The sequence below is a fragment of the Chiloscyllium punctatum genome, chromosome 23 (assembly GCF_047496795.1).
Source record: "Chiloscyllium punctatum isolate Juve2018m chromosome 23, sChiPun1.3, whole genome shotgun sequence".
In the NCBI taxonomy this organism is placed as follows: Eukaryota; Metazoa; Chordata; class Chondrichthyes; order Orectolobiformes; family Hemiscylliidae; genus Chiloscyllium; species Chiloscyllium punctatum.
The window spans coordinates 91,433,633-91,460,443 of record NC_092761.1 but is presented as its reverse complement, the minus strand read 5'-3'; the positions used below and the strand labels follow the sequence as shown (position 1 = coordinate 91,460,443).

General features: G+C 42.4%; 1 protein-coding gene across 2 annotated transcripts in view; it reads right to left on the bottom strand.

The window, feature by feature from the left end:
- Window positions 1-26,811, bottom strand: part of cbl (Cbl proto-oncogene, E3 ubiquitin protein ligase) — a 228,816-nt gene that overhangs the window by 35,002 nt on the left and 167,003 nt on the right. For both annotated transcript variants that reach the window (XM_072593489.1, XM_072593490.1), the window contains exons 5-9: window positions 25,155-25,276; window positions 21,283-21,420; window positions 11,738-11,825; window positions 8,078-8,209; window positions 3,980-4,180 (exon numbers count right to left, since the gene is read on the bottom strand). In XM_072593489.1, coding sequence (XP_072449590.1) covers window positions 3,980-4,180; window positions 8,078-8,209; window positions 11,738-11,825; window positions 21,283-21,420; window positions 25,155-25,276 — 681 coding nt within the window. The remainder of the gene's footprint in view (window positions 1-3,979; window positions 4,181-8,077; window positions 8,210-11,737; window positions 11,826-21,282; window positions 21,421-25,154; window positions 25,277-26,811) is intronic.

The following is a 26,811-nucleotide window of genomic DNA, read 5'->3' as shown; positions in this document are numbered from 1 at the left end:
TCAGCAGTCTTGGTCCACACTTTCACATATAGTTACTATTTTTCCTATACAAATTAAATCAATAATTGGTAGGGCAGTGGAAAATTAGCCACGCCTCTTTTCCCTAAATTCTAACTTATTCAGCAGGAAAATACATTTCTGGTCATACAGACAAAATATTATCAGGTTCAAATGCAATTACCCCACAGGCTTCTGGCCAGCTGACTCTCACCATCAAGATCACAGACAAGATCACACACAAGAAACTGCTTTTTGGATAGCAGATAGCATCCAGGCGATGCCTTCAGGAGAGGAGAGAAAACTGAAAAACCTTCAAAAACATACTTCTTTGCTGAATTCTAAAATGCTTCCATTACTCAGGTTTGCCGCTTATTCTGGCAATTTTATATCTCTCTTCTTGGATCGATTACTGTTCCCAATTTCTTTTGTAAGCCATGGTTGAGCCACCACTGTTCCTCTTTTAGTTTTGCGCTAGGCAGGAATGAATTATTATTGTAATTCTTGCACACTCTATTCAGATATGAACCTTTGCAAATCCACAATCAACCCTTATAGTAAGGTTCCCCAATCTATCCTTATCATTTTGTACCTCATATCCTCCCAGTTCTCTTTATTTAGTTTCAGGACCATAGTCTCCGATTCAACTACTTCATTCTCTATCTTGATGAAGAATTCTACCTTACTATAGATGCTGTTCCCCAAAGGACGCCACACCAAGATTGTTAATTAATCCTTTATTATTGCAGGAATCATTTATTATTGTAACTAGTTTAGAATAGCCTTCTGGTTGTATTGCTCAAAGAAAAACTGTCTCACACACATGATCCACAATACAATACAAATTTGGCTTGTCCAATTTATAAATTAAAGTCACCATCATTACAGTTGTACTCTTACTGCATGTATCTCTGATTTCTTGTATAAAGCCTTCCCTTACATCTCTGCCACTGTTTAGAGGCTTAGAGCCAACACCCAACAACGTTTTATGCCCTTTGGTTTTTCTACCTCCACCCAAATAAATTTCACATGTTTTTCTGAGCCAATACTCTTCATTATTTCATTGATTTCTTCCCTTTATTAATAAGGCTACCCCTACCTCTTTTCCTTTTTTGCCTATCCTTCCAAAATAATGAATCTCTCTAGATGTTCAGTTCCCATCCTCCATAATACAGTAACCATGTCTCTGTAAATCACAACTATATCATATCCTTGTTAAATGGGAAGCAGGAGAAAATATTAGTAAATAATGCCAGCATACACAAAATGCTGGAAGAGGCAGATAATATTAGAATAGAGGATTGTAAGTTAAAAGTGGAGTCAGAATAAGGGTGAAAGTTTAATTCAGGGTTATATTGCACATATCAGTAAAGGATTGCCACGTGGGATTTTGATGCTGAGCCAATAACTGAAACCTGGCTCAAGAAAGGTTGAGGGTCGAGAGTGTGATGCTGGAAAAGCACAGCAGGTCAGACAGCATCTGAAGAGCAGGAATCATGAAGGGCTTGTGCCCGAAACATTGATTCTCCTGCTCCTCGGATGCTGCCTGACCTGCTGTGCTTTTCCAGCACCACACTCTTGACTCTGATCTCCAACATCTGCAGTCCTCACTTTCTCCTCCCTCAAGGAAGGATGAGTATGATTGCTAAATATTTCTGCTACAGGGTGTTCATAAAAGATAGAAAAGTAGAAAAAGGACGACAACTGCATTTTAAGTTAAAGAGAACATTGTAGCACTGGAGAAAGAGGATGTTTCATAGTATTCGAAAAAAGAATTAATTTACATTGACCTAAGAAGCTAAGGAAGGAGTTTGCTGCAATTACATTGCTTAATGTAATCTATAAACCACCAGCTAGTAGGAAAGATACAGATAAACAAATCTGAAAAGAAATCACAAAGGTGTAAACGTCATAGTTATGATGCACTGGGACTGAATGAGATGCATCCAAGAATATTGAGGGAAGTGAGAGTGGTAATTGCACAGACACTGGCAATTTCAACCTTTCCTGGAATTGGGGGTAATGCAGAAGACTGTAGAATTGAAAACATTACACTCTTGTTCAAAACAGGTTGTAAAATAGGTGCAGATCTTGATCTTGGTATGCAAGGGAAATTACAATGTTTGAAGATGACACAAGCTTAGGAGAATGTGAGGAGCACTGTGTAAAGTACCAAAAGGACATTGACAGGATGGAGGAGATGTTGGAAAGATGGCAGAGGAACATTAATATGCAGCAGAGTTAGGTACTTTTGTGCAAAAAACATGGAAACATAGTCTAAAGTAAGGGTGTTACTCTAAAGGGTATGCAGAAGCAGAGAGGTCTAGGGATTAATGTACAAAAGTTATTTAAGGCGGCAGGATAGATAGAAAGAACTTTAAAAATGCATTCAGTATTCTAGGCTTCATTAATAAGGGACATAGGCAAGAAGAGCAAGAAGATTATGATGTACTTACAAAGGACACCAGTTACACTTCTGTGCAGTTCTGTAAATGCAGAATCATAGACTCCCTACAGTGTGGAAACTGGCCCTTCGGCCTGACAAGTCCACACCGGACCCTCCAAAGAGTGTCATCCAAATCCATTTCCCTCCCTATTATTCTACGTTTACCCCTGACTAATGCACCTGGGCAATTTAGCATGGCCAATTCACCTAACCTGCACAGTTTTGGACTATGGTAGGAAACCAGAAAACCCAGAGGAAACCCATGCAGACATGGGGAGAATGTGCAAACTCCACACAGACAGTCGCCCAAGGCTGCAATCGAATCCGGGTGCCTGCCGCTGTGAGGCAGCAGTGCTAACCACTGGGCCACAGTGCAGTGGAGTGTGTAGAAAAGAAAATTTCCAGAATGGTTCTAGGAATGAGAAATTTCAGTTTTGAGTTATGGAGGAAGTTGGGGCTGTTTACACTGGAGCAGAAAAGGCTGAGGGGAGATTCAATAAATGTTTTTAAAATCATGAGGGTTCTGAAGTGGATATGGTGAAACTGCTCCTTCTTCAAAAAGGATTAAGAATAAGAGGTCAGAGATTTAAATACATTAGCAAAAGGAGAAGTGCGAACAGAAAGAAAATCTTTTACATATAGCGGGTAGTTAGGGTGTGGAACAGCACTGCCTGGAAGGGTGGAAGGCAGGTTTCACTGAGGCATTTAATGATAATTTAAACAGAAATCATATGCTGCTTTACGGGGATTGATGGGAGACTGGCACTGAGTAAAAATCCTCAGAGGTCTAGACATGAAAGGATCCCTTCAACTTTGCTTTTAATCATCACTTGCTTGTTTGTGAAATAATTATTCAATTCGCATAGCTTCTTGTTTTGTCACTGGGTGGCACTCTGACCAACGTTGACAATGAAATACATTACAAGGAGATTTTCTCAATGTTTCTGGCACAATTCACATGAGATGAGATTTGTCAGCTATCAATTCTACTATCCATTGCTCATTTGACAGCAGAAATTGAATATTAAAATTTAAGATTTTTTTCTGCCATTTCTTACTTTCACCACACTGCAATTTGGCACCACAAAAATGACACTTCAATCTAGAAATTCATTATAGCATCGCTATATAATTCAACATTATGCCCTTTCTGAAGTTTGGACTAGTAATTTAAACATACTTTTGGAAGATAATCTCCAATCTGCTGTTAGCCCAACATGCCCAAGTAGCGTTTTAAAAACCAATATAAGATCTTTCCAAAGGTTTTCTGCAATTTTGAATAAAACATATCTAAAATACAGGACAAGTAAGGTCTCCAATCATCCATTACTAAAATGTGAATGGTACAACTACTAAGTCAAATGTTATTCTTTGAAATTTGAATACAAATAGTTTTAGTGGACAATATTTTATTGATACAACATACAGGCTGGGCTAGAATGCTAGCTTTATTACACAATTTCAGCTCAGCAGTGAGCCGTGGCACACTTCATTAACTAGATTTTGAAAAATATACGTATAATAATCTTTAGTTACCTTGGTACTTGATAGCTTGTTCATCATGAACAGTTCATCAGCACGGTCATCATCTTCATCCTCATAATTTGGGGATAACATTGTCTCCATTCCTAAACGGGCTTGACCTGGCCCATCTTTGGGGTCAAAGGGGTCCACAACAATTGGTTCAGTGCCTTTTATTTCACAGCGACAAAATGGACAGCCTTGACCTTCAGATTCCTAGAGAGAGCACATAGAATTTAAGGAGATGAATCTCCTAAAACTAAGTCTCTTTGCAAGAGTTCTAAGGAAGTGTCAGGAGTGTTTCATGATTTTTCTGTGTAGTAGAACACAAACATGTTTCTATTGCAGTATTACCATGTCATACACAAAACACTACAGCAAAATTTACACAAATCAAATTTGATATTCTGCAAAGCTCTTAGTTAATGATTCTTCCTGAATGAAAGACTAACTACTAGTATTTCACCATCATTGACAGGAAGAACTGGCTTTACTTCTGTCCCAAGTTACATTTTCCTCTTTTCATTAATGATGTATCAGAAAATAGACCAGAGCTACACAATGTAGTATAACATCTACACCATCATTTCCTTTTCTTGTCACCACCTGAGACTAAAACGAGTTCAAAGTAATTCTCCAATTGATACCATTACAATAAAGCATATTCCAAAAAGACTGAAAAATTAAACAAAGAAAACAGCACACAGATTGTTCTGCTATAACATGCATTTTGTTAACACAAATTCACTATAATACAATTGTTGAATTGAGGACATTGTTTCTAATTCACAAACATTTATAACGTGTTAGCTGTAATGCAATGATATCATCAACAGTAAGACCTTTATCTAAAGTGCAATTTTCTATAACATGGGGTTGCAAAAAAATGCAACCATCAGGGTTATCGAACTATGTAATAATAAAAAGGATGAAAAATATCTTCACTTGGTGATATATTAATTACAAACAGTAATGATTGTTTAGCATATTCTGTTTTTATGACCCACTCAGGAAAATATATTAATTCTGAAGACCTACTACTCTCAAGGTCATCACAAAAGTTAATGACTTAATTAAAAAACACAAATTCCCAGAATTATCTGTTGGAATCAAGTTAACAGAAAACACTGACCAGATTCCTGCACTATCAAGAACTACTATTGTTACAATCCCAATTGATGTTATCACAGATTCCAGACTGAAGTACGGCTTGAGAGATCATATTTTGGCTTTAACAAGACGGTCTGAAACACAAACATGCAATGCTGCAGGTTTTTCTTGAACAATAAAAGTTTATTAAAAAAGTAATTACAATAGAAGAGAATAATCCAAACTATTGACTTGCAACACAAATTCAAAAATTTTAAACACACAGTAGAAGTATAATCCCATGGATCCCAGACCATTATATATGGAAAAAAAACAAGTTTTATATAATATCCAAAACAACCTAAAACAACAAATACAGGACCTAAAAACACACTTGGTATTGGACCCAAACACATTACTCATGCAGTACACACACCAGAATGCCTTTTTCTAACACCTTGATAGGTTTTAGTCATTTGTGACTTTAATTCATAAATTGGAACTGCAAATAGCTTCTTCCTGGAGCTATTAAAATTACCCAACTTCAAGTAACCTCTTCTGGATTTATCCCAACACTTTTGGACTGAGAGTCTCCTTAACTTTACACTAAGGTAATAAGAGTTTTACTGTACCCTGCCCTTCTCAGGAGCACTGGTCTACAAAGGCACCTTCATCAAGAACTTAAAAGGAATGCTCCAAACTCAAAGCAAAACTGCAAAAAACTCCCTCTCTAACTTCTGCATGTTTGACTTAATCTTAAAAAAACTCTCCTGATTTTCTAAAATAGAACTTTGTTTATCTCGTTCAGTCATAAACCCCTACCAGCATACACAAAATTAAAAATCTCACAATACTAGGTTATGGTCCAACAGGTTTATTTGGAAGTACTAGTTTTCGGAGCGCTAATCCTTCATCAGGTAGCTTTAGAGCAGGATCATAAACACAGACTTTATAACAAGAGATCACAGGGTCATGCAACTGATGCGATATATTGAACAAACCTAAATTGCTGTTAAGTGTTTCATCTTTTAGAATTGATTGCAGGTTTTGGTTCATTAATATGTAAATCCCAGAATTTATTTCAAGTCAAATTCTCAAGATAACTTAAGATTTTATAAGAAAAGGTGACATCTCAGCTCAGACAATGCAAAGACGCGAGGTTAGAGTCTGTCTGTATTCACATCATGGTTACCAAACACAGACTATTAATTCTAAAATTAGGTGTTACAACAGTGGTAAACCCCCCCCGCTTAACTTAAACCAGCAACACAGAAAAGATTTATCCTGTGCAGTAATCTGTGAAAATTCGAGGGGCCAAGAACTATTCCAAAGATCACTATTTAAAGTAAAAATTAACAACTTTATTTCTTAAAGTAAAACAGAGAATAATTAACAACTATTTACAACTTCCTCCCCTCTAGTCCAATAAAATCCCCGATTAAGATTTACTAAAAATTCAAATTTCAAAACCAGCCAGCAGTCAAATCTCTTTATATCTTTCTCTGTCTTCTTTTCTTCTTCTTAGGGTTTCTGTTTCACAGGTCACTGATCATTAAAGATACCTTTAAGAGAGCTATTCTCTGGGCAGTCTGGCTTGGCAGTTCTCCCTCAACTGTTCAATTTTCCCCGGTCTTATACCCTAAAGCATCCTATTGTGTCACTGGCTTTTAATATTGTCAATATACTAAATTCAAACTTGATTGGAGGTTGGGTTTTTTCAGGGTATAATTTAAACTGATTGGCCCAATTCAAATTTGTTCTTGTCTCCAGGCAACCAGCTACACTAGCTGCTGGAACAAAAGGTTACATTTCATCTTGTTCAGAACACTTGGTGCTGTCAGGTAGGTCTGCTAGCTTTTAACTTGTTTAAGTGTACAGTACACCCACATCTTCATAACATAGGCCTTAAATATTGATTTAAAATAAATTACCATGCAGAAATACTTAAGTTAATTATTAACTTGAAACACACAAAAAGCCCATATTACTAACTCAAAACCCAAAAACCCAAATTTACAATAAATGATACTTTGCAAATATAAATAATAGTTTACATCACACCATTTATTACAAGTAAACAGCTATGAACTATCAGCTGTAAGGCTCTACTCATTAGAACTATAATTCCTTATAAAACCCCTGCAGACACATACAGACACTTTTTTTTAAAAACTAGTATAAAAGAGTGGAGGGGGAAAAAACACTGGAAACAACAGTACAGTAGCACCAGTCCACAAGGTTTGCTGATTTGGTAATTGTGTCTAGCCAGGACTTTCTGTTCTTCAATCTCTTTTCTCAAGATTCATTCCTTTCTTCATAGATTGATACACTAACTGAAAAGTCTCTTAGTTACTGGTTAAGGTGAACGCTTACAGCAATTGATAGGCGAAAATACACTCTTCAGGTTTCACGTATTTTTATTGCAGAGAGGAAATCACACAAGCTACTCGTTCCTGGTCAAATCTCACTTTTCATACCTGCCCTAGTGCTGGGTATTTACAAATAGCTACCCCTGCTACTTGAACTGCAAGTGTAAATATCTCATGGAATGAGTTCCAAGAACATGTTTTTAAAAATAAATCAATTCTTTTCACAATCCTTGGTTTAAAAGTTCGTTCCATTTCAATTCACAATTAAAAGTACAGGGAAAAAAAGGTACAATCTGTGTATTTTATAATGGAGTTCACAATTTTGATTTAAACTAACTATATTCTTCCACTACCTCACTATACCACCTGGAAAAATGCATTTAATTGCTGGAAAGAATACAGTTTTTTAAAAAGATGAACCACTACGTCAATGAAGTGATCTTCTGACCATTTTTCTGATAATGGTACCAATTTAGCAGAGACACACTGTAGCTGAGATCTACAACATTCATTCTATCTACATTCAGCATTGTGTTCAGCCCAAATACAGCAGGCACGGAATGTAAGTGTCAATGGATCATCTTCACAATAAACTGCAATAGCACTTACATAAATTATAGTTGCTCCTGACAAATTGAAGTTTATTCTCTCCTACCTGCCAGGCTGTAAGACAGGAAGTACACATTAGGTGACCACAGGGTTCTATTTTCACATCTTTGTCATTTTCTGCACAGATTTTGCAGAGCTGGAAGGTGGAGCCCATCTCACAATATAATTCATATTGTTCCTTAAAAAGAAAATTCAAAATGAGGATTACATCTTTGTGTTGGCAAAATTCAATAATAGAACAATTCAATTATTCAGTTCTATTTCCTCAAAAAGTACCACTTTGATGTAGTTCCACAGCTACCAACTGCTATTTAGTAGTTTGGGCTTGAACTAGTCAAGTGACTCGTCCTTGTATAAAAGGGAAAATGGACAACAATTGAAGCAGATGGGTGGGGGAAGGAGGAGGAGGAGGAGGAGGAGGAGGTGGATTGTTCATGCCTAAAGACTAATAAAGAATAAAATTTTCACTTTGAATATTTTCATCAATTACTTTTCTACAAGTATGATGTGTTATGAATATAATTGAATACAAATGTTTAATTCCCTTTTCTATTGGTATGGCAATATGGTAAAGAGAAGTGCTACAAAATTTGCACAAGTACAATTTCTTTAACTTTGGTATTGAAAGACTAGATTGCTATCTAGCATCTCAGATGTGGGTTCTGGAGTCTCCATACCAGACTCATGAGCTGCTTAGGACCATTTCCCAAATAAAAGCTCACTCAATGTGATCTGTACACAAATCAAAACTGTAACTGGCATTTTAAATATTGAATCATAGCTGTAAATGACCACAATATGATAACCTAATTAAGGGAATTATCTAATTCATTGAAGTTTAAGTTAGCTACCTAAACCTCAAGGTTAGGAAATAATTTGCACAAACCAACTTTTAATCTTTCAAGTGCACTGTAGACAAATTTCAGAGAGCCAATATGTCAGAGCAAGCAGAAGCAGTCAGTGGTGTCCCACAGGGCTCTGCTTTTAAGGCCATTTTTGTTCACCTTGTGTTTCAAATATTTGGATATAGGTCAAGAGAGAGTGGCACTGAAATTTGGAGATTATATCAATTAGGTGACAAAAGACAAGCACACAATATTTACAAGATTATGCTCTGCACCAAAATGTGCAGGTCGTTCTGCTACAATATACATTTCATTAATGAGAATTTGTTATAACGTGATTGACAAATTGCAGAGATGGTTTCTAATGTGAGAACTTTTAAAATGTGTGTTGGTTGTAGCATGATTACATCACCAATACTTTAAGTGCTGTTTCTAAAGAGTGATTTTTCTAGAACACGGGGTTGGTTGCATAAGAATGCAATCAGTACTTTCTAGAAGAACTGTCTATAGATAGAATTCCCCAAAAAGTGTGTGCACGTTTCAAAACAGCAGTAACTATACCCTGAATGGTGATTGATTAAGCACCGCAAATGACCACACAGAATAAAGTTCAAGTAATAACAAACTTTTATATAAGTCTTCATGAAGGATAGGAAATCAAAGAGGCAAGAGTCAATGATGCTACATCTAAGATGATAGATTATTTAGAAGAGATACCAAAGTAAAATGTTTCATGAACTTTGTTCCAGAATTAAACGTCTGATGCCAGAATGATCAAGCTTTAATTATTACACAGTAATCTGGATTGGACAAATACGGTCTGAAACACATGACTGAAATGTAATGAAGTGAGCTGAAAAATGTTATAAAAATCTAAACCTTGAGCACAATGAAACTGTTTAAGAACCGTAATAATGTGTGTTAGAGACTCTAACCAGAATACAGAGTTTTGAGTTGGTTGAAGTAATAAAAAGTGAAGGAAATATATCCAGAAATGAAAACATCAGAAGCATTCATCTTCAAGTTGATGAATATTTTAGCAGTAGTGCACACAAAATAAAAAGGCAGTGTTGAGAGGAGGAAGAAGGGAAAGAAAATTCAGTTCAAGGTTCCAGCAAATATACAGGCTGTGCATGTCAGATCACCTGGAAAGTGCAGTCAGGACTGATTAAGTCACTTCCAGAGATAATGTGGGGTCTTAAATTAGCTATCATTGTAGAACTTTTATCTCCTTCAGCACCTCATGTGCATTTGCAAAATCTTCGGCATGCCTGGTGTCTGGAGTGACAGTAGGGACAGACAAGTATATATTTATAAAAATAGACAGTATAGCCAATAGACAATAGGTGCAGGAGTAGGCCATTCTGCCCTTCAAGCCTGCACCACCATTCAGTATGATCATGGCTGATCATCCTTAATCAGTATCCTGTTTCTGCCTTATCTCCATAACCCTTGATTCCACAATCCTTGAGAGCTCTATCCAACTCTTTCTTAAATGAATCCAGAGACTGGGCCTCCACCGCCCTCTGGGGCAGAGCATTCCACACAGCCACCACTCTCTGGGTGAAGAAGTTTCTCCTCATCTCTGTCCTAAATGGTCTACCCTGTATTTTTAAGCTGTGCCCTCTGGTTCGGCACTCACCCATCAGCGGAAACATGTTTCCCGACTCCAGAGTGTCCAATCCTTTAATAATCTTATATGTTTCAATCATATCCCCTCTCAGACTTCTAAACTCAAGGGTATACAAGTCCAGTCGCTCCAGTCTTTCAGTGTAAGGTAGTCCCACCATTCCAGGAATTGACCTTGTGAACCTATGCTGCACTCCCTCAATAGCCAGAATGTCTTTCCTCAAAACTAAACAAAAATAAGATTTTAATGGGTTAAAGGATTATGAAGAGCAGGCACAAAGTGGAGTTTAGGCTGAGATGAGATCAGCCAGTATAGAACTAAATGGCAGGGAAGGATTAGGTTGCTGAATTGACGATTCCTACTTCTAGTTTTTATGTTATGTTTAAAAACTCATTATTAATTGATTGTCTTCTCTCAGTGCCTTTTCCAGCACTGTTAAGCACAGCAATAACACATACACACAGGGCAAATAACTTATTGAATTGGTAAAATGAAAAAGCAACAGACATGGGTTCTCTCGTCATAGTCATAGAGATGTACAGCACAGAAACAGACCAACTTGGTCCAACTTGTCCATGCTGACCAGATATCCCTACCCATCTGGTTCCACCTGCCAGAGAATAGGGGAGAAAAACCCACTTGATGTCAGACTCAACAATCAATCTGTTGTAAGTGCATCTGCCCATAATACTATCGTAGGAGTTAACACAACCAATCCTTGAAATGGGCACAGTGAATCCTTCATTATGCTTTGTGGCACCCACCAACAAGCTAAATGGACTATACTCAGACCAGATTTAGCCAAGCATCAATGAAGTGCTATGTACCATCAGCAGCAGAACTGTATTCAACCACAATGGCCAATAACATCCTTCACTCTATCAATAGGCCAGGGAATAGGATTCAACAAGGAACATTGGAAATGATATCAGGAGCAGCATATTTAACAAATGAGCTACTAACCTAGTGAAACCAAACGTACAACAGAAGCAGCATGCTATAGGCAGAAACAACAATCCCATAACCAGTAAATCAGTTCAAAGTCTGTAAAGTCTGTGAACATCAGAGTGGAAGTTGGGCTGAAGCATTTACAATGAAGGTCTGCCATAAATATTGAGTGGAACCTATAGGTGAACTAAAAGTAAAAATTATATGGCAAAAATCAGTGTAATTTCATTGACAGTACTATTGAGTTCCGCAGAGAGCAGAAGCAAATATGTCAGAATTCTACCTGCGTCACTTTGATGTGGTCATGTGGTGTAGGCTCACACAAGCCATTCAGGTCTGGATTTTGACTACGTCCATCAGGAAACAGGTAACTAGAAGAAAATTTAACCAAGGAAATTAAATCTTTTACCGAATGCCACAAAAACACATACAATATTAATTTATATGATAGCAACACTTGCACAAATCTTGGAGACTCATAACGCATATTCATTCTTTTTTCTATCCTTCCTTTAGTGGGATGCACCAAACCAGAAGGTGGGATGAGCAGAATTGTTGTTGAAATGTAATTTTAACTTTATGTCTAAAATGTTTATTTTAGCCATCTAATGCTATCACCTGGAGGGCATAGGACTACTGACAAGATCAAATTTTATTTGCATTATATGACATAAAGATAATGATTATGCAAAACTTAAGTCACCCAATCTTAAATAGAGCATTGGTGCATCTGAATGGGTTCACAGAAATGATTAGAATGGTCAAAGTTTCAGAAACCTAATTCGTGAAAGACAATCATTTACTTTATAAGTAAGAGGTGACTGAAAACTGGTGTTATGTTTATAGATAACATGAAAGTAACAATTACAAAATGTAGCAGTCTTCTGTGAGATAAAAAGCAAATGAAAATACAATCTCTCTCCACAGAATAACTGCCATATGCAGCATAGAAAATGAAATTGAGGGTCAATTGCATTCTTTAAAAAAAAACTGGACTAAATCGAGAGATGGATGACAGCAATGCTATTATCAAATATTCCCTCAAGAAATGATCCAGGAGGAAATTAGGTTTCCTTAAATAGGGGTCTTAACAGCTGTCATGGGTGTCATGGGTGATAAGTCAGTGATAGATTATTCATACATGCACTTGGGATTGAGGTGGATTAATAGGCTAAACAGCCTTTCGTTACTTTGGATTTTCTCCTACATGCACAGAAAACAGGATCAGACTCACCTCTGCTCCCAGTTCAAATATAATGACATTAATTGATGGGTTTACATGTGAACGATTGCCTCTCAGAGACAGTAATGAGTTTTCAAGCCTCAAAACTAAGTTTAAATTAATTACTGACATAAACAGTCATGAGTTCAAATAATGGAAGTAGCATGACAGGGAATTCAAACCATGGAAAATTCAGTGTAGCAGAGGAAAACCCTCCAATCTAACAACAACATTGAATTATGAATACCTCCTGTGTTTTAATCCTTTGAACAGTAAATTGCAACAACAGATTATAATGTTTTGGATTTTTTTTAAGTGTATTGAGATTTCAGAACGGGAAAACAGTTGGATCTCTTAGGCCACACTTCGTGATAGTTTTCAAAGTGGTCCTAAAATCTCCAAGTTCACATTTCTGCCTGTTTGGGGTGAGGCATATCGTTCCCTACAAAGGACTGAATCAAAAATTAGATATGATTAATTTTTGTACGTTAATATAGAGTTTGGTTTTCCATTAAGTTGCTGTCTTTTGACAGTTTAAGTAAAGGGATGGAGATTGGGTTCCAAATTATATATTTTTAGATGATTTGCCACATAGCAATATTTCAAAACCACTTCTTTCAGAACTGAAGAAACTGCACAAAAGCCCAGTTTGCATATAATTTGCAACTGAAACCAATACTGTCAATTCAATGATATGGAATAGGCTAAGAAATCAGTGTTGATATGTATTGACTAATTAAATAAGATAATAAAATAGGGTGGCATTTCTCTTCATTACTTCATGAATTCAGACAATACAGTGTATACTAATATTTATTCACTTATTGCATTTGTTTAAGTTGGGTCCTTTAATTGCTAGCCCAGTATTACAAGTTTCATTGTGGCCACAAATGAATCTGGGATTTCCATTCCTGCAGGCTGAAGTGTTAGCCAAGAATACCCAAACCTTGAAATGTAAAATGGAAGAATAAAAAAAAGTGTTCATCATAGGAGCATCCAATTGTCTGTTTTTTTCAGATTTCAATGGATTGAAATGGAAACTGTGAGCAAACCACAAAAAAGATAAACATTTAAAAATAAATCAGATGCTGAAAATCTGAAATAAAAACAGTCCCAGAGAAACTTAGCAGGTCCATCAGCATCTGTGCACAGAGAAACTGTTAATGTTTCAAGTCTGATATGACTTCTTCAGAATTGAAATGGAGTGGGAAGTGATTTTTTTTTTAATGATGTGGACAGAGGGAGAGGAGGAGCAAGCAGGACAAATCCTGAGGTGTCCAATTCAAAAACCAAAACTAGTGCTCATGGACAGGAGAGGGAGGGAGGAGGAGAGCGAGGGAGGAGGAGAGCGAGGGAGGAGGAGAGCGAGGGAGGAGGAGAGGGAGGGAGGAGGAGAGGGAGGGAGGAGGAGAGGGAGGGAGGAGGAGAGCGAGGGAGGAGGAGAGCGAGGGAGGAGGAGAGCGAGGGAGGAGGAGAGGGAGGGAGGAGGAGAGGGAGGGAGGAGGAGAGGGAGGGAGGGAGGAGGAGAGGGAGGGAGGGAGGAGGAGAGGGAGGGAGGGAGGAGGAGAGGGAGGGAGGGAGGAGGAGAGGGAGGGAGGAGGAGAGCGAGGGAGGAGGAGAGGGAGGGAGGAGGAGAGGGAGGGAGGAGGAGAGGGAGGGAGGAGGAGAGGGAGGGAGGAGGAGAGCGAGGGAGGGAGGAGAGCGAGGGAGGGAGGAGGAGAGCGAGGGAGGAGGAGAGCGAGGGAGGGAGGAGGAGAGCGAGGGAGGAGGAGAGGGAGGGAGGAGGAGAGGGAGGGAGGAGGAGAGGGAGGGAGGAGGAGAGCGAGGGAGGAGGAGAGCGAGGGAGGAGGAGAGGGAGGGAGGAGGAGAGGGAGGGAGGAGGAGAGGGAGGGAGGAGGAGGAGGAGGAGAGGGAGGGAGGGAGGGAGGAGGAGAGGGAGGGAGGAGGAGAGCGAGGGAGGGAGGAGGAGAGGGAGGGAGGAGGAGAGGGAGGGAGGAGGAGAGCGAGGGAGGAGGAGAGCGAGGGAGGAGGAGAGGGAGGGAGGAGGAGAGCGAGGGAGGAGGAGAGCGAGGGAGGAGGAGAGCGAGGGAGGAGGAGGAGAGGGAGGGAGGAGGAGAGGGAGGGAGGAGGAGAGGGAGGGAGGAGGAGAGCGAGGGAGGAGGAGGAGAGGGAGGGAGGAGGAGAGGGAGGGAGGAGGAGAGGGAGGGAGGAGGAGAGGGAGGGAGGGAGGAGAGGGAGGGAGGAGGAGGAGAGGGAGGGAGGAGGAGAGGGAGGGAGGAGGAGAGGGAGGGAGGGAGGGAGGAGAGCGAGGGAGGAGGAGAGCGAGGGAGGAGGAGAGCGAGGGAGGAGGAGAGCGAGGGAGGAGGAGAGGGAGGGAGGGAGGAGGAGAGGGAGGGAGGGAGGAGGAGAGCGAGGGAGGAGGAGAGCGAGGGAGGAGGAGAGGGAGGGAGGAGGAGAGGGAGGGAGGAGGAGAGCGAGGGAGGAGGAGAGCGAGGGAGGAGGAGAGCGAGGGAGGAGGAGAGCGAGGGAGGAGGAGAGCGAGGGAGGAGGAGGAGAGGGAGGGAGGGAGGAGGAGAGGGAGGGAGGGAGGAGGAGAGGGAGGGAGGAGGAGAGGGAGGGAGGAGGAGAGGGAGGGAGGAGGAGAGGGAGGGAGGAGGAGAGCGAGGGAGGAGGAGAGCGAGGGAGGAGGAGAGCGAGGGAGGAGGAGAGCGAGGGAGGAGGAGAGCGAGGGAGGAGGAGGAGAGGGAGGGAGGGAGGGAGGAGGAGAGGGAGGGAGGGAGGAGGAGAGGGAGGGAGGAGGAGAGCGAGGGAGGAGGAGAGGGAGGGAGGAGGAGAGGGAGGGAGGAGGAGGAGAGGGAGGGAGGGAGGAGGAGGAGAGGGAGGGAGGGAGGGAGGAGGAGAGCGAGGGAGGAGGAGAGCGAGGGAGGGAGGAGGAGAGGGAGGGAGGAGGAGAGGGAGGGAGGAGGAGAGGGAGGGAGGAGGAGAGGGAGGGAGGAGGAGAGGGAGGGAGGAGGAGAGGGAGGGAGGAGGAGAGCGAGGGAGGAGGAGAGCGAGGGAGGAGGAGGAGAGGGAGGGAGGAGGAGAGGGAGGGAGGAGGAGAGCGAGGGAGGGAGGAGGAGAGGGAGGGAGGAGGAGAGGGAGGGAGGAGGAGAGGGAGGGAGGGAGGAGAGGGAGGGAGGAGGAGGAGAGGGAGGGAGGAGGAGAGGGAGGGAGGAGGAGAGGGAGGGAGGGAGGAGGAGAGCGAGGGAGGAGGAGAGCGAGGGAGGAGGAGAGCGAGGGAGGAGGAGAGGGAGGGAGGGAGGAGGAGAGGGAGGGAGGGAGGAGGAGAGCGAGGGAGGAGGAGAGCGAGGGAGGAGGAGAGGGAGGGAGGAGGAGAGGGAGGGAGGAGGAGAGCGAGGGAGGAGGAGAGCGAGGGAGGAGGAGAGCGAGGGAGGAGGAGAGCGAGGGAGGAGGAGAGCGAGGGAGGAGGAGAGCGAGGGAGGAGGAGGAGAGGGAGGGAGGGAGGAGGAGAGGGAGGGAGGGAGGAGGAGAGGGAGGGAGGAGGAGAGCGAGGGAGGAGGAGAGCGAGGGAGGAGGAGAGCGAGGGAGGAGGAGAGCGAGGGAGGACGAGGAGAGGGAGGGAGGAGGAGGAGAGGGAGGGAGGGAGGGAGGAGGAGAGGGAGGGAGGGAGGAGGAGAGGGAGGGAGGAGGAGAGCGAGGGAGGAGGAGAGGGAGGGAGGAGGAGAGGGAGGGAGGAGGAGAGGGAGGGAGGAGGAGGAGAGGGAGGGAGGGAGGGAGGAGGAGAGGGAGGGAGGGAGGAGGAGAGGGAGGGAGGAGGAGAGGGAGGGAGGAGGAGAGCGAGGGAGGAGGAGAGGGAGGGAGGAGGAGAGGGAGGGAGGAGGAGAGGGAGGGAGGAGGAGAGGGAGGGAGGAGGAGAGGGAGGGAGGAGGAGAGGGAGGGAGGAGGAGAGGGAGGGAGGAGGAGAGGGAGGGAGGAGGAGGGCGAGGGAGGAGGAGGGCGAGGGAGGGAGGGAGGAGGAGAGGGAGGGAGGAGGAGAGCGAGGGAGGAGGAGAGCGAGGGAGGAGGAGAGCGAGGGAGGAGGAGAGCGAGGGAGGAGGAGAGCGAGGGAGGAGGAGAGCGAGGGAGGAGGAGGAGAGGGAGGGAGGGAGGAGGAGAGGGAGGGAGGGAGGAGGAGAGGGAGGGAGGAGGAGAGGGAGGGAGGAGGAGAGCGAGGGAGGAGGAGGAGAGGGAGGGAGGGAGGAGGAGAGGGAGGGAGGAGGAGAGGGAGGGAGGAGGAGAGGGAGGGAGGAGGAGAGGGAGGGAGGAGGAGAGGGAGGGAGGAGGAGAGGGAGGGAGGAGGAGAGGGAGGGAGGAGGAGAGGGAGGGAGGGAGGGAGGAGGAGAGGGAGGGAGGAGGAGAGGGAGGGAGGAGGAGAGGGAGGGAGGAGGAGAGCGAGGGAGGAGGAGAGCGAGGGAGGAGGAGAGCGAGGGAGGAGGAGAGCGAGGGAGGAGGAGAGCGAGGGAGGAGGAGAGCGAGGGAGGAGGAGGAGAGCGAGGGAGGGAGGAGGAGAGGGAGGGAGGGAGGAGGAGAGGGAGGGAGGAGGAGAGGGAGGGAGGAGGAGAGGGAGGGAGGAGGAGAGGGAGGGAGGGAGGAGGAGAGGGAGGGAGGAGGAGAGGGAGGGAGGAGGAGAGGGAGGGAGGAGGAGAGGGAGGGAGGAGGAGAGGGAGGGAGGAGGAGAGGGAGGGAGGAGGAGAGCGAGGGAGGAGGAGAGCGAGGGAGGAGGAGAGCGAGGGAGGAGGAGAGCGAGGGAGGAGGAGAGCGAGGGAGAAGGAGAGCGAGGGAGGAGAGCGAGGGAGAAGGAGAGCGAGGGAGAAGGAGAGCGAGGGAGGAGGAGGAGAGGGAGGAGGAGGAGAGGGAGGGAGGAGGAGAGCGAGGGAGGAGGAGAGCGAGGGAGGAGGAGAGGGAGGGAGGAGGAGAGCGAGGGAGAAGGAGAGCGAGGGAGAAGGAGAGCGAGGGAGGAGGAGAGCGAGGGAGGAGGAGAGGGAGGGAGGAGGAGAGGGAGGGAGGAGGAGAGGGAGGGAGGAGGAGAGGGAGGGAGGAGGAGAGCGAGGGAGGAGGAGAGGGAGGGAGGAGGAGAGCGAGGGAGAAGGAGAGCAAGGGAGCAACCCTTTTTCCCCTAAGCTGAAACTGATGCCCTCTATTCCTTGATTTCCCTACCCTGGAAAAAGGACTGAGTGCATTCACTCTATCCAAGGCTCTCATGATCCTATACATCTCTATAAGGTCACCCCCTCAGTATCCTATGCTCTAAAGAAAAAAGTCCTAGCTTGTCTAATCTCTCTCTATAACTCTGACCATTGAGTACAGGCAACATTGTTGTAAATTTCTTCTGCACTCTTTCCAGTTAATAACATCCTTATGTAATGACACGGCAGTGAACTCTTCTGCTTTTTAAACCAAACACACAGAAAGGCTCACCATGCACTGCAATCTGTTAAAGTTTAAATGGCAGAGAACTTCCAACTTTCACGATTTAAAGAGAAAGTATCAATTTATTCTTTAATTCTAAAAATGAACATTAAACAACAACTATTTACAACTGTAAGCTTCCTTTCTTTTAAATGTTTATTATCTGCCTTCAACTCTACAACAATATACTGTTCCATAAAAGCCAGTATTAAAGTCACATCAACTTAATTTCAAGACCACTTGATGGCTGTTGTCGGTGTCTGTCTCCTTCTGGCTCAAGATCTCTCTGAATCGTTTTCGGTCTTTTGCTGCAAAGTTGTTTAATGTGGAAAAAGTACATTTGATAGAGAGTGGTTGCTGGCAGTTACTCTTAATCTCTAACTGTCAAAATGTCTGCTTCTTTATACCCCAGCATCGGATTGTCTAATTGGTTCAATGTTGGCAAAGCAATAAATTTAAAATAGATTGGTTTTTAGTATCCAAAGGGATCATTTAAACTGATTTGACAATCATTTGAATTGAGCCAAACAGCAACCAAAACTCAGGTATTTGTTTCAGAGCTAAATGTTACATATTTTCAATTTTCTAGTACACTCAGACTGCTAGTCAGTTACATGACAGGGTCCTGCAAGTTCTCAGTGCGAAACAGCTTTCACTGTCGCTTAAAAGTACACTACACGCCTTCACCTTCATAACCATTCCTACAACAAGGTGACCAAAACTGAACACAATACTCCCAGTGCAGCCTCACCAACATCCTGGGTAACTGCAAAATAACTTCCCAACTTCGACACTCAATGCCCTGAATGACGAAGGTCAGTGTGCCAAAAGCCTTCTTCACTGCCCTGTCTACCTGTGACTCCACTTTGAAAGAACTGTGAACCTGAACTCCAAGTTCCCTCTGTTCCACTACAGTGCTTAAGGAACTATCATTTACCATGAAATTCCTACCTTGAATTAACTTTCCAAAATGCAATACCTCACACATTTCTATATGAAACTCCATTTGTCATTTCTCAGACCAATTCCCCAGGTGACCAAGATCCTACTGCAAGAGAGAAAGCGGAGTGTAACAGAGAGAGAGAGAGAGAGAGAGAGTGCAAGCCAGAGGGTGTAGGAACACAGGCGGTATGTGAGAGTGAGAGAAAGCGAGAGAACGAACGGGAGCAAGAGAGAGCATGTGTGAGAGAGTGTGAAAGACGGTGTGTGAAAGAGAGTGTGTGCGAACAAATGCAAAAGAGAGAGAGAAAGAAAGAAAGAGTGAGCGAGCGAGTGCGTGCGTGCGTACGGGTACGAGAGTCCACGCATGAGACAGAGTGCGAGAGTGTGTGTGTGTGTGTGTGTGTGTGTGTGTGTCTGTGTCTGTGTCTGTGTCTGTGTCTGTGTCTGTGTCTGTGTCTGTGTCTGTGTCTGTGTCTGTGTCTGTGTCTGAGTGAGTGAGTGAGTGAGTGAGAGAGAGAGAGAGAGTTTGTGTGTGAGAGAGAGTGTGTGAGAGAGAGTGTGAGAGAGAGTGTGAGAGAGAGTGTGAGAGAGAGTGTGAGAGAGAGTGTGAGAGAGAGTGTGAGAGAGAGTGTGAGAGAGAGTGTGAGAGAGAGTGTGAGAGAGAGTGTGAGAGAGAGTGTGTGAGAGAGTGTGTGAGAGAGTGTGTGAGAGAGTGTGTGAGAGAGTGTGTGAGAGAGTGTGTGAGAGAGTGTGTGAGAGTGTGTGTGAGAGTGTGTGTGAGAGTGTGTGAGAGAGTGTGTGAGAGAGTGTGTGAGAGAGTGTGTGAGAGAGTGTGTGAGAGAGTGTGTGAGAGAGTGTGTGAGAGTGTGTGTGAGAGTGTGTGTGAGAGTGTGTGTGAGAGTGTGTGTGAGAGTGTGTGTGAGAGTGTGTGTGAGAGTGTGTGTGAGTGTGTGAGAGTGTGTGTGAGAGTGTGTGTGAGAGTGTGTGTGAGAGTGTGTGTGAGAGTGTGTGTGAGAGTGTGTGTGAGAGTGTGTGTGAGAGTGTGTGTGAGAGTGTGTGTGAGAGTGTGTGTGAGAGTGTGTGTGAGAGTGTGTGTGAGAGTGTGTGTGAGAGAGAAATGTAAAATGGGTAAATGATACAAATGATAGGTTTTAAAGAAGAAAATGGGTTAGCTCTGCTAAGACTAAATGAGGGCGGTCGGTGGCTCAGTGGCTAGAACTGCTGCATCACAGCGCCAGGGACCCAGGTTCGATTCCAGCCTTAGTTTGTGTGGAGTTTGCACATTCTCCCTGTGTCTGCTTGGGTTTCCGCTGGGTGCTCCAGTTTCCTCACACAATACAAAAGATGTGCAGGCCAGGTGAATTGGCCATGCTAAATTGCCCATAATGTTAGGTGCATTAGTCAGGGGGTAAATGTAAAGAAATGGGTCTGGGTGGGTTACTCTTCAGAGGGTCAGTGTGGACTTGTGGGGCCAAATGGCCTTTTTCCATACTGCAGGGAATCTTAAAAAAGAACACACATGGCTAGACGGGCAGTGAAGAAATGCAAGAATAATGGAAGGCAGAGACCATGGTCTGGAGTTCTGAGACATAAAAACAGGAGTAAGCCATTCAGCCTGATAGAAAATGAGGTGCTGGCCCTCCAGTGTGTATTGAGCTTCATTGGAATACTGCAGCAGGCCCAGGAGGAAATGTTAGCATAGACCAAGGTGGTCAATTAGAATGGCAAGCAACTGGAAGATCCCTTTATCTTTTGCTCTAGGTACCCTCACAATCTGTTCCACTCACTCTTCCTCCTCAGGAACAGTGCATAAAATATCATATTCCAGCCTCTTTCAGTTCTGAAGAGTCAAACTGAAGTTGAAATGTTAACACTGCTTCCATCTCCATAAAATGCTATCGGACCTGCTGAATTTCTCCAACAGTTTGTTTTAAACCATGTAAACAAATACAAGATCATATTTCAGGTTCTTTCCAGTAATTAGTCACAATATTCAAATTTCATTTAACAAAAGTTGAAAGTGGCCACATTTGATTGCTTTTCACAACATCATAATGAACAGTCAAAAACAAAAACCATAATTCCGAAGTCAAGAGATATTTAAACAGTTTCAACATTTTAAGGAGAACTTTTAAAACAATTGAAAGCAAAGTTAACGTTATATTAGAGTATTATAGCTGTAACATTATAGCACGAAGGAACACTTGTGAACTCACAATCCTTCACGGAATCCATCAATCAGAGCCTGAAAGAGGGGTTTGTTATGGGGGATTGTTTGAAGAATGTTGCCATCTGCTGTGACATAGCCAATTGCCCACTGGCCAAGCCTGGTACAGCTCAATCGGAATATGTAGCTGAAAACAAAAGAATTGAAGTTACATTTGATGAATTATAGCACAACTACAGATGTTTTGGTAGCTTAGATTTGAAAGTTCACTTTTTTTTTTCTTTTAATTCATTCCTGAGGTGTTTGTGTCACTGTAACCAATATCTATTGCCTATTCATAATTAATTTTGAGGTGGTGATGAAACTCTTGAAACTCTACAGTTCACTTTACTAGGAACGGAGGTTCCAGGGACAGGGAAAGAATGGTATATCAAGTTAGGATAGTGTGCACCTTGGAGAGAAACTTTCAGGTAGTTGTATCTCTTCTAATTGAAGTCACGTCAGAGCATCTTGCTGATGGTACATCTATACATGGTGATCTACTGAGTCGTAATCATTTGATCATTTTATTGCCATGAAATATTTGGGATTGTGGACAGGATAGGTTCTTTGAGGGTATTTGCAGATTAGTACCAACCCTTGCATTGCACTAGCACATCTTAAAAGAGTGAAATAAAGCATAAACTACTTTTTTTTTTAAGATTAGATTACTTACAGTGTGGAAACAGGCCCTTCAGCCCAACAAGTCCACACCAACCCGAAGTGCAATCCACCCATACCCCTACATTTACCCCTTACCTAACACTACGGGCAATTTAGCATGGCCAATTCACCTGACCTGCACATCTTTGGACTGTGGGAGGAAACTGGAGCACCCGGAGGAAACCCACGCAGACACGGGGAGAACGTGCAAACTCTACACTGAGGCGGGAATTGAACCCGGGTCTCTGGCGCTGTGAGGTAGCAGTGCTAACCACCCACCCACCGTGCCACTGTCATATAGATTTGTGCCAGTTTAGTTCTGTAATTGCTGCCTGTGGGGAATTTAGCCTATCATGCATCAACCTCTTGAAAAAACCTTTCCCAAAGTAATAGCAAAAATAAACATTTTAATTCAGTAAAATGTGTAAAGGAATTCCTACAAGATGAATTCACTATCAGCACATCTCCATCGCAAAATAAGGCACTGCAATAAAAGAACAGAAGCAACACACCATCAAAAAGCATTACTCCATGACCAAAACATCACTGCCTGATAGCCTTGCTGGTGAATGAAACAAAACCGACATTAATCATGAACTTAACGTTGCTACTGATTCAGTCTGGATAGAAGTAGCAATTGGGATGTTTTGGAATGATCCTGGTTTTATACAACAACTGCTTCACAACGAAGATGTTGAGCAAGCAAGAATTACCCATTTCTGACCAAAAGATAAGCTGATAGGTGATATACACCCCTCTGTGAAGGCCTTTCTAAAGTTTATTTGGCTTATATGGGATAAGTATAAGTAATAAACTAAGTGTCAACTTTTCACACAATTGTTAAAAAGATTTGCTTCCTCTTCCCTCACCTTTGGGAATTTTTCTGACCTCTGCAATGGATTTACTGGGATAGTCACTAAAAGTAACATTTACATTGACTATGTCCACCATAATCAATTCTAGCAAATGCAAACAATAGAATGTTATTACTTTCTATTACTAATGCTATTAGAGTTCCAGCATCCATTATTAAAGCAGCATCAGGGCTCTTTAAAATCTAAATGGCCAAAAGTGTTTCATGCAATCAATTATTGAGTAATCTATTTATTCGGTAATTCACATTAGATGCAGAAAAATCACATTTAACTAAATTTTTTTAATATTCACAGGATATCCTGGAAAGATGAGGTTTATTGTCCAAGCTGAAATGCATTGAAACGTGGTGTTGAAACCTTCGTAAACTGCTACAGACTGCTTGGTGAAAATAATCACACATTGCCATTTCATAGGGAGTTCCAAGATTTTGATCCCTCAGTGACGAAGGTACAGCAATATATTTCCAAATCAGGATTGACATGTAACTTGAGAGGAGTTTTCTGGTGTCATCATGGGCCTGTAACCTTTGTCCTTCAGATTTGCAAAGGTCTTGGTGAAATGCTACAGCACATTTTGATGGTCGCATTTGTTCTGCTGGTGATCGAGCAAGGTCAATCAGTTTAAGCTCAGTTGTGGGAAAGCTTTAAGAAACAATAAGCCAGGAAAAAATTAACAGCTGCTTGGCCAACTGCCAATTTTTAAAGAAAAGTCAATATGGAAATGCCTCAAGGAAATAATGTTTAACTAACTGATGAGATTTTGTGGACGTAACAGAGAGGATTGATGAGGGTTATGTGCTTGATGTGGTATATATGAATCTGCAGAAGGCATTTCATAAAGTGTCACACCATATAGATTTGAAGCCACGAGAATAATAGGGAAAGTCATGGCATGAACACAAGATTGGCTGAGTGCCAAGAAACAGTAAAAGTGAATAGAAGTTTTATTTGGAATGCAAGACAATATGTCTAGTGGTCTTCCCTGCGATCAGCACAGGACCACTGCTTTTCTTGAAAGATTTTAATGCGATCTAAACTTGGGAATACCAAATAAACCTATTGGACTATAGATTTTTAAAAACTTTGGTCACCCCAGTCCAACACCGGCACCTCCAAATCATAACCATAAAGACAATAGTGATAAACTTCAAGAAGAAATCTAATGGTTGGTGGAATTCTCAGAAACATAACAGAGTAACTTTATTGTAGAGACTTGCAAAATAATACATTTTGGTGGGAAGTATAAAGAAAGGCTGTATAATCATTGAATCTAGAACCCCTATAGTTCAGGAGTCCATTTGGCCCATCGAGTCCATACCAATCCTCTGAAGAACATTCCACCCAGACCCACACCCTAACCGTATCCCACAATTCCACGTTTACCATGGCTAACTCACCTAGCTTCATATCCGTGAACACTACAGGCAATTTCAGCATGGCTAATCCATGTAACCCACACATCTCTGGACAATGGGAAGAAACCAGAGCAAAGTATAAAATACACAGAGTACAACTCTAAAAGGTGCAAAGGAACAGAAAAACCTGGGTGAATTTGTACAAATTATTGAAGATAGCATGGCCGATTGAGAAGACAGTTGACATATTAAGATTTTTATGTACAAGTACCTGGTACAAAGGCAACCAAGTTATGGTGAACCTTTTTAAAACAGTAATTGTCTCACTTGGAACATTGTGATTAATTCTAGACACATTTTAAGAAGGATGTGAAGCCTTTCAAAAAAGTGCAGTCAAGGTTTATGAGAATTGCTCCAAAACAGAGATTTCAATTCCATGGATAGGGTTGATGTTCTTGAAGGAGAAAAAGCTGAGATGAGTTAAGTAAACCATGTCAAAACACTGAGGAGTCTAGAAAGAATGGATGGGGAGAAAACATTCCCTTTGGCAGAATGGTCAGGAAGCGTAGGACACTGATTTAGTGTGACTGGCAAAAAGAAAATGCGAAGTGAAGCATTTTTACAAGTGTAGTAAGGATCTTGAAAGCACCAAGAGTGATGTGGAGGGAGACTCAATTACAGCTATCTGACATCATGAGTTGAATGTTCTCCTTCTGGTATTTTTGAATGTTTTCAACTAACAATAGCCAAGATGAAAAATTCACCATGCAGGATCCTACAATCCATCCCACATCAAATAATTCCAAAGCAGATTTAAGGAAATATTTTTCTTTCCTCCTCATTTACAAGACCTCCCATTCGATTACAGAAACCAGAAATTTACCAAAGAAAAAATTATTTGTTTATTAAGTCATGATGCAAAAATCTCTGATGCCTTCTTTCTATTCAACACATCCCCATAGTGACATTGCAGCTCTTAATTTCCTTACCTCCCAGGTTTGTGGATGAATTTCTGGAGTCTTGCTTTTACCTCATCATAGGTTAAGAAGGCCATGTATCCTGGATGAGTAACAGCTAATGAGTTCCAGTTCCTGAGCAATGATGACCATGGCTATGGAACAGAAAAATATGGTACAATAAGTACAGCTTATTTGTTGCAACTAAAATATAACTGTCTGCTACATCAATACCAATCACAAAATTCAACTTCATATATCCACAAGATGTACAGTCCTTGAAGAAACTAGTCAAACTGTAAATTGTAAAGCAATGTTTATGCCTCACATGATGAACAATGACAGAATTGCCACTCCTCAACCAGAGTGACAAAAAGAATCACACCAGAGATTCAATCCCATGACCACTGCAGTGTATTTGATCTTGTTCAGGTACTTTATGAAGATAAGTACTCAGCAAAAATAAAATAAAATGGTTGGGGAGGAGTAGTAAGACTAAAAAAGCACTTACATTTTTAAGATTTAACTGATATCATAGGAACTAACTTTTCATATGTTTTAGGCAACCTTTCAGGAACCATTTTAATCTCACAAATGGCAGTTATAACTCTCAATTACTCATCAGGTCAACCCACTCATAGAACATAGAACAATACAGCGCAGTACAGGCCCTTTGGCCCTCGATGTTGGGCCGATCCAAGCCCACCTAACCTACACTAGCCCACTATCCTCCATATGCCTATCCAATGCCCGTTTAAATGCCCATAAAGAGGGAGAGTCCACCACTGCTACTGGCAGGGCATTCCATGAACTCACGACTCGCTGAGTAAAGAATCTACCCCTAACATCTGTCCTATACCTACCATCCCTTAATTTAAAGCTATGCCCCCTCGTAATTGCTGACTCCATACGTGGAAAAAGGTTCTCATGGTCAACCCTATCAAAACTCCTAATCATCTTGTACACCTCTATCAAATCACCCCTAAACCTTCTTTTCTCCAATGAAAACAGCCCCAAGTGCCTCAGCCTTTCCTCATACGATCTTCCTACCAGACCAGGCAACATCCTGGTAAACCTCCTCTGCACTCGTTCCAGTGCCTCCACATCCTTCCTATAATATGGCGACCAAAAAAAAATTCTTATCTGTAAACTTTGAAATTGTACTCTGAAATCAAAGTTGAATGTGTTATGGCTTCAGATGAAGGTAATACTGGACAAGTTGGCATCCAAGGTGAAACCTGACTTGATAGATCAGCAGTTTTAATTTTGTAGTTGGTTACTCACTGAAATATTCACATGAGGCTACCAATTCTTCTTTCAAACAAAAGTGCATTGCACAAGAACAAAAGCACAAATAAAAGCATATCTGCATATTTACATCAATTTGAAAGGATCTAAATACAAAGAGCAAAAGCATAGATTCAACCTTGTTCCTAGCAGTATACTTTTCAGACACTCAATCTCAGAGAAATATCATTCCTGGTTTAACTCTCTTTACTTTCTTATTTAATTGACCCTTGAAAAAGTTTAAAGGCTCTTTCTATTTTTAATGACCTCTGTGGTCTTTCAGTCCTAAGGTTGCAATTCCTCTTCAGTTCTGACAGCCAAGACTTCTAGAAACTTTCATAACCCAGAGATTTTCTGAATCTAACAATCATGTCTGCTGTTAAGATGAAACTGAAAACAAAGT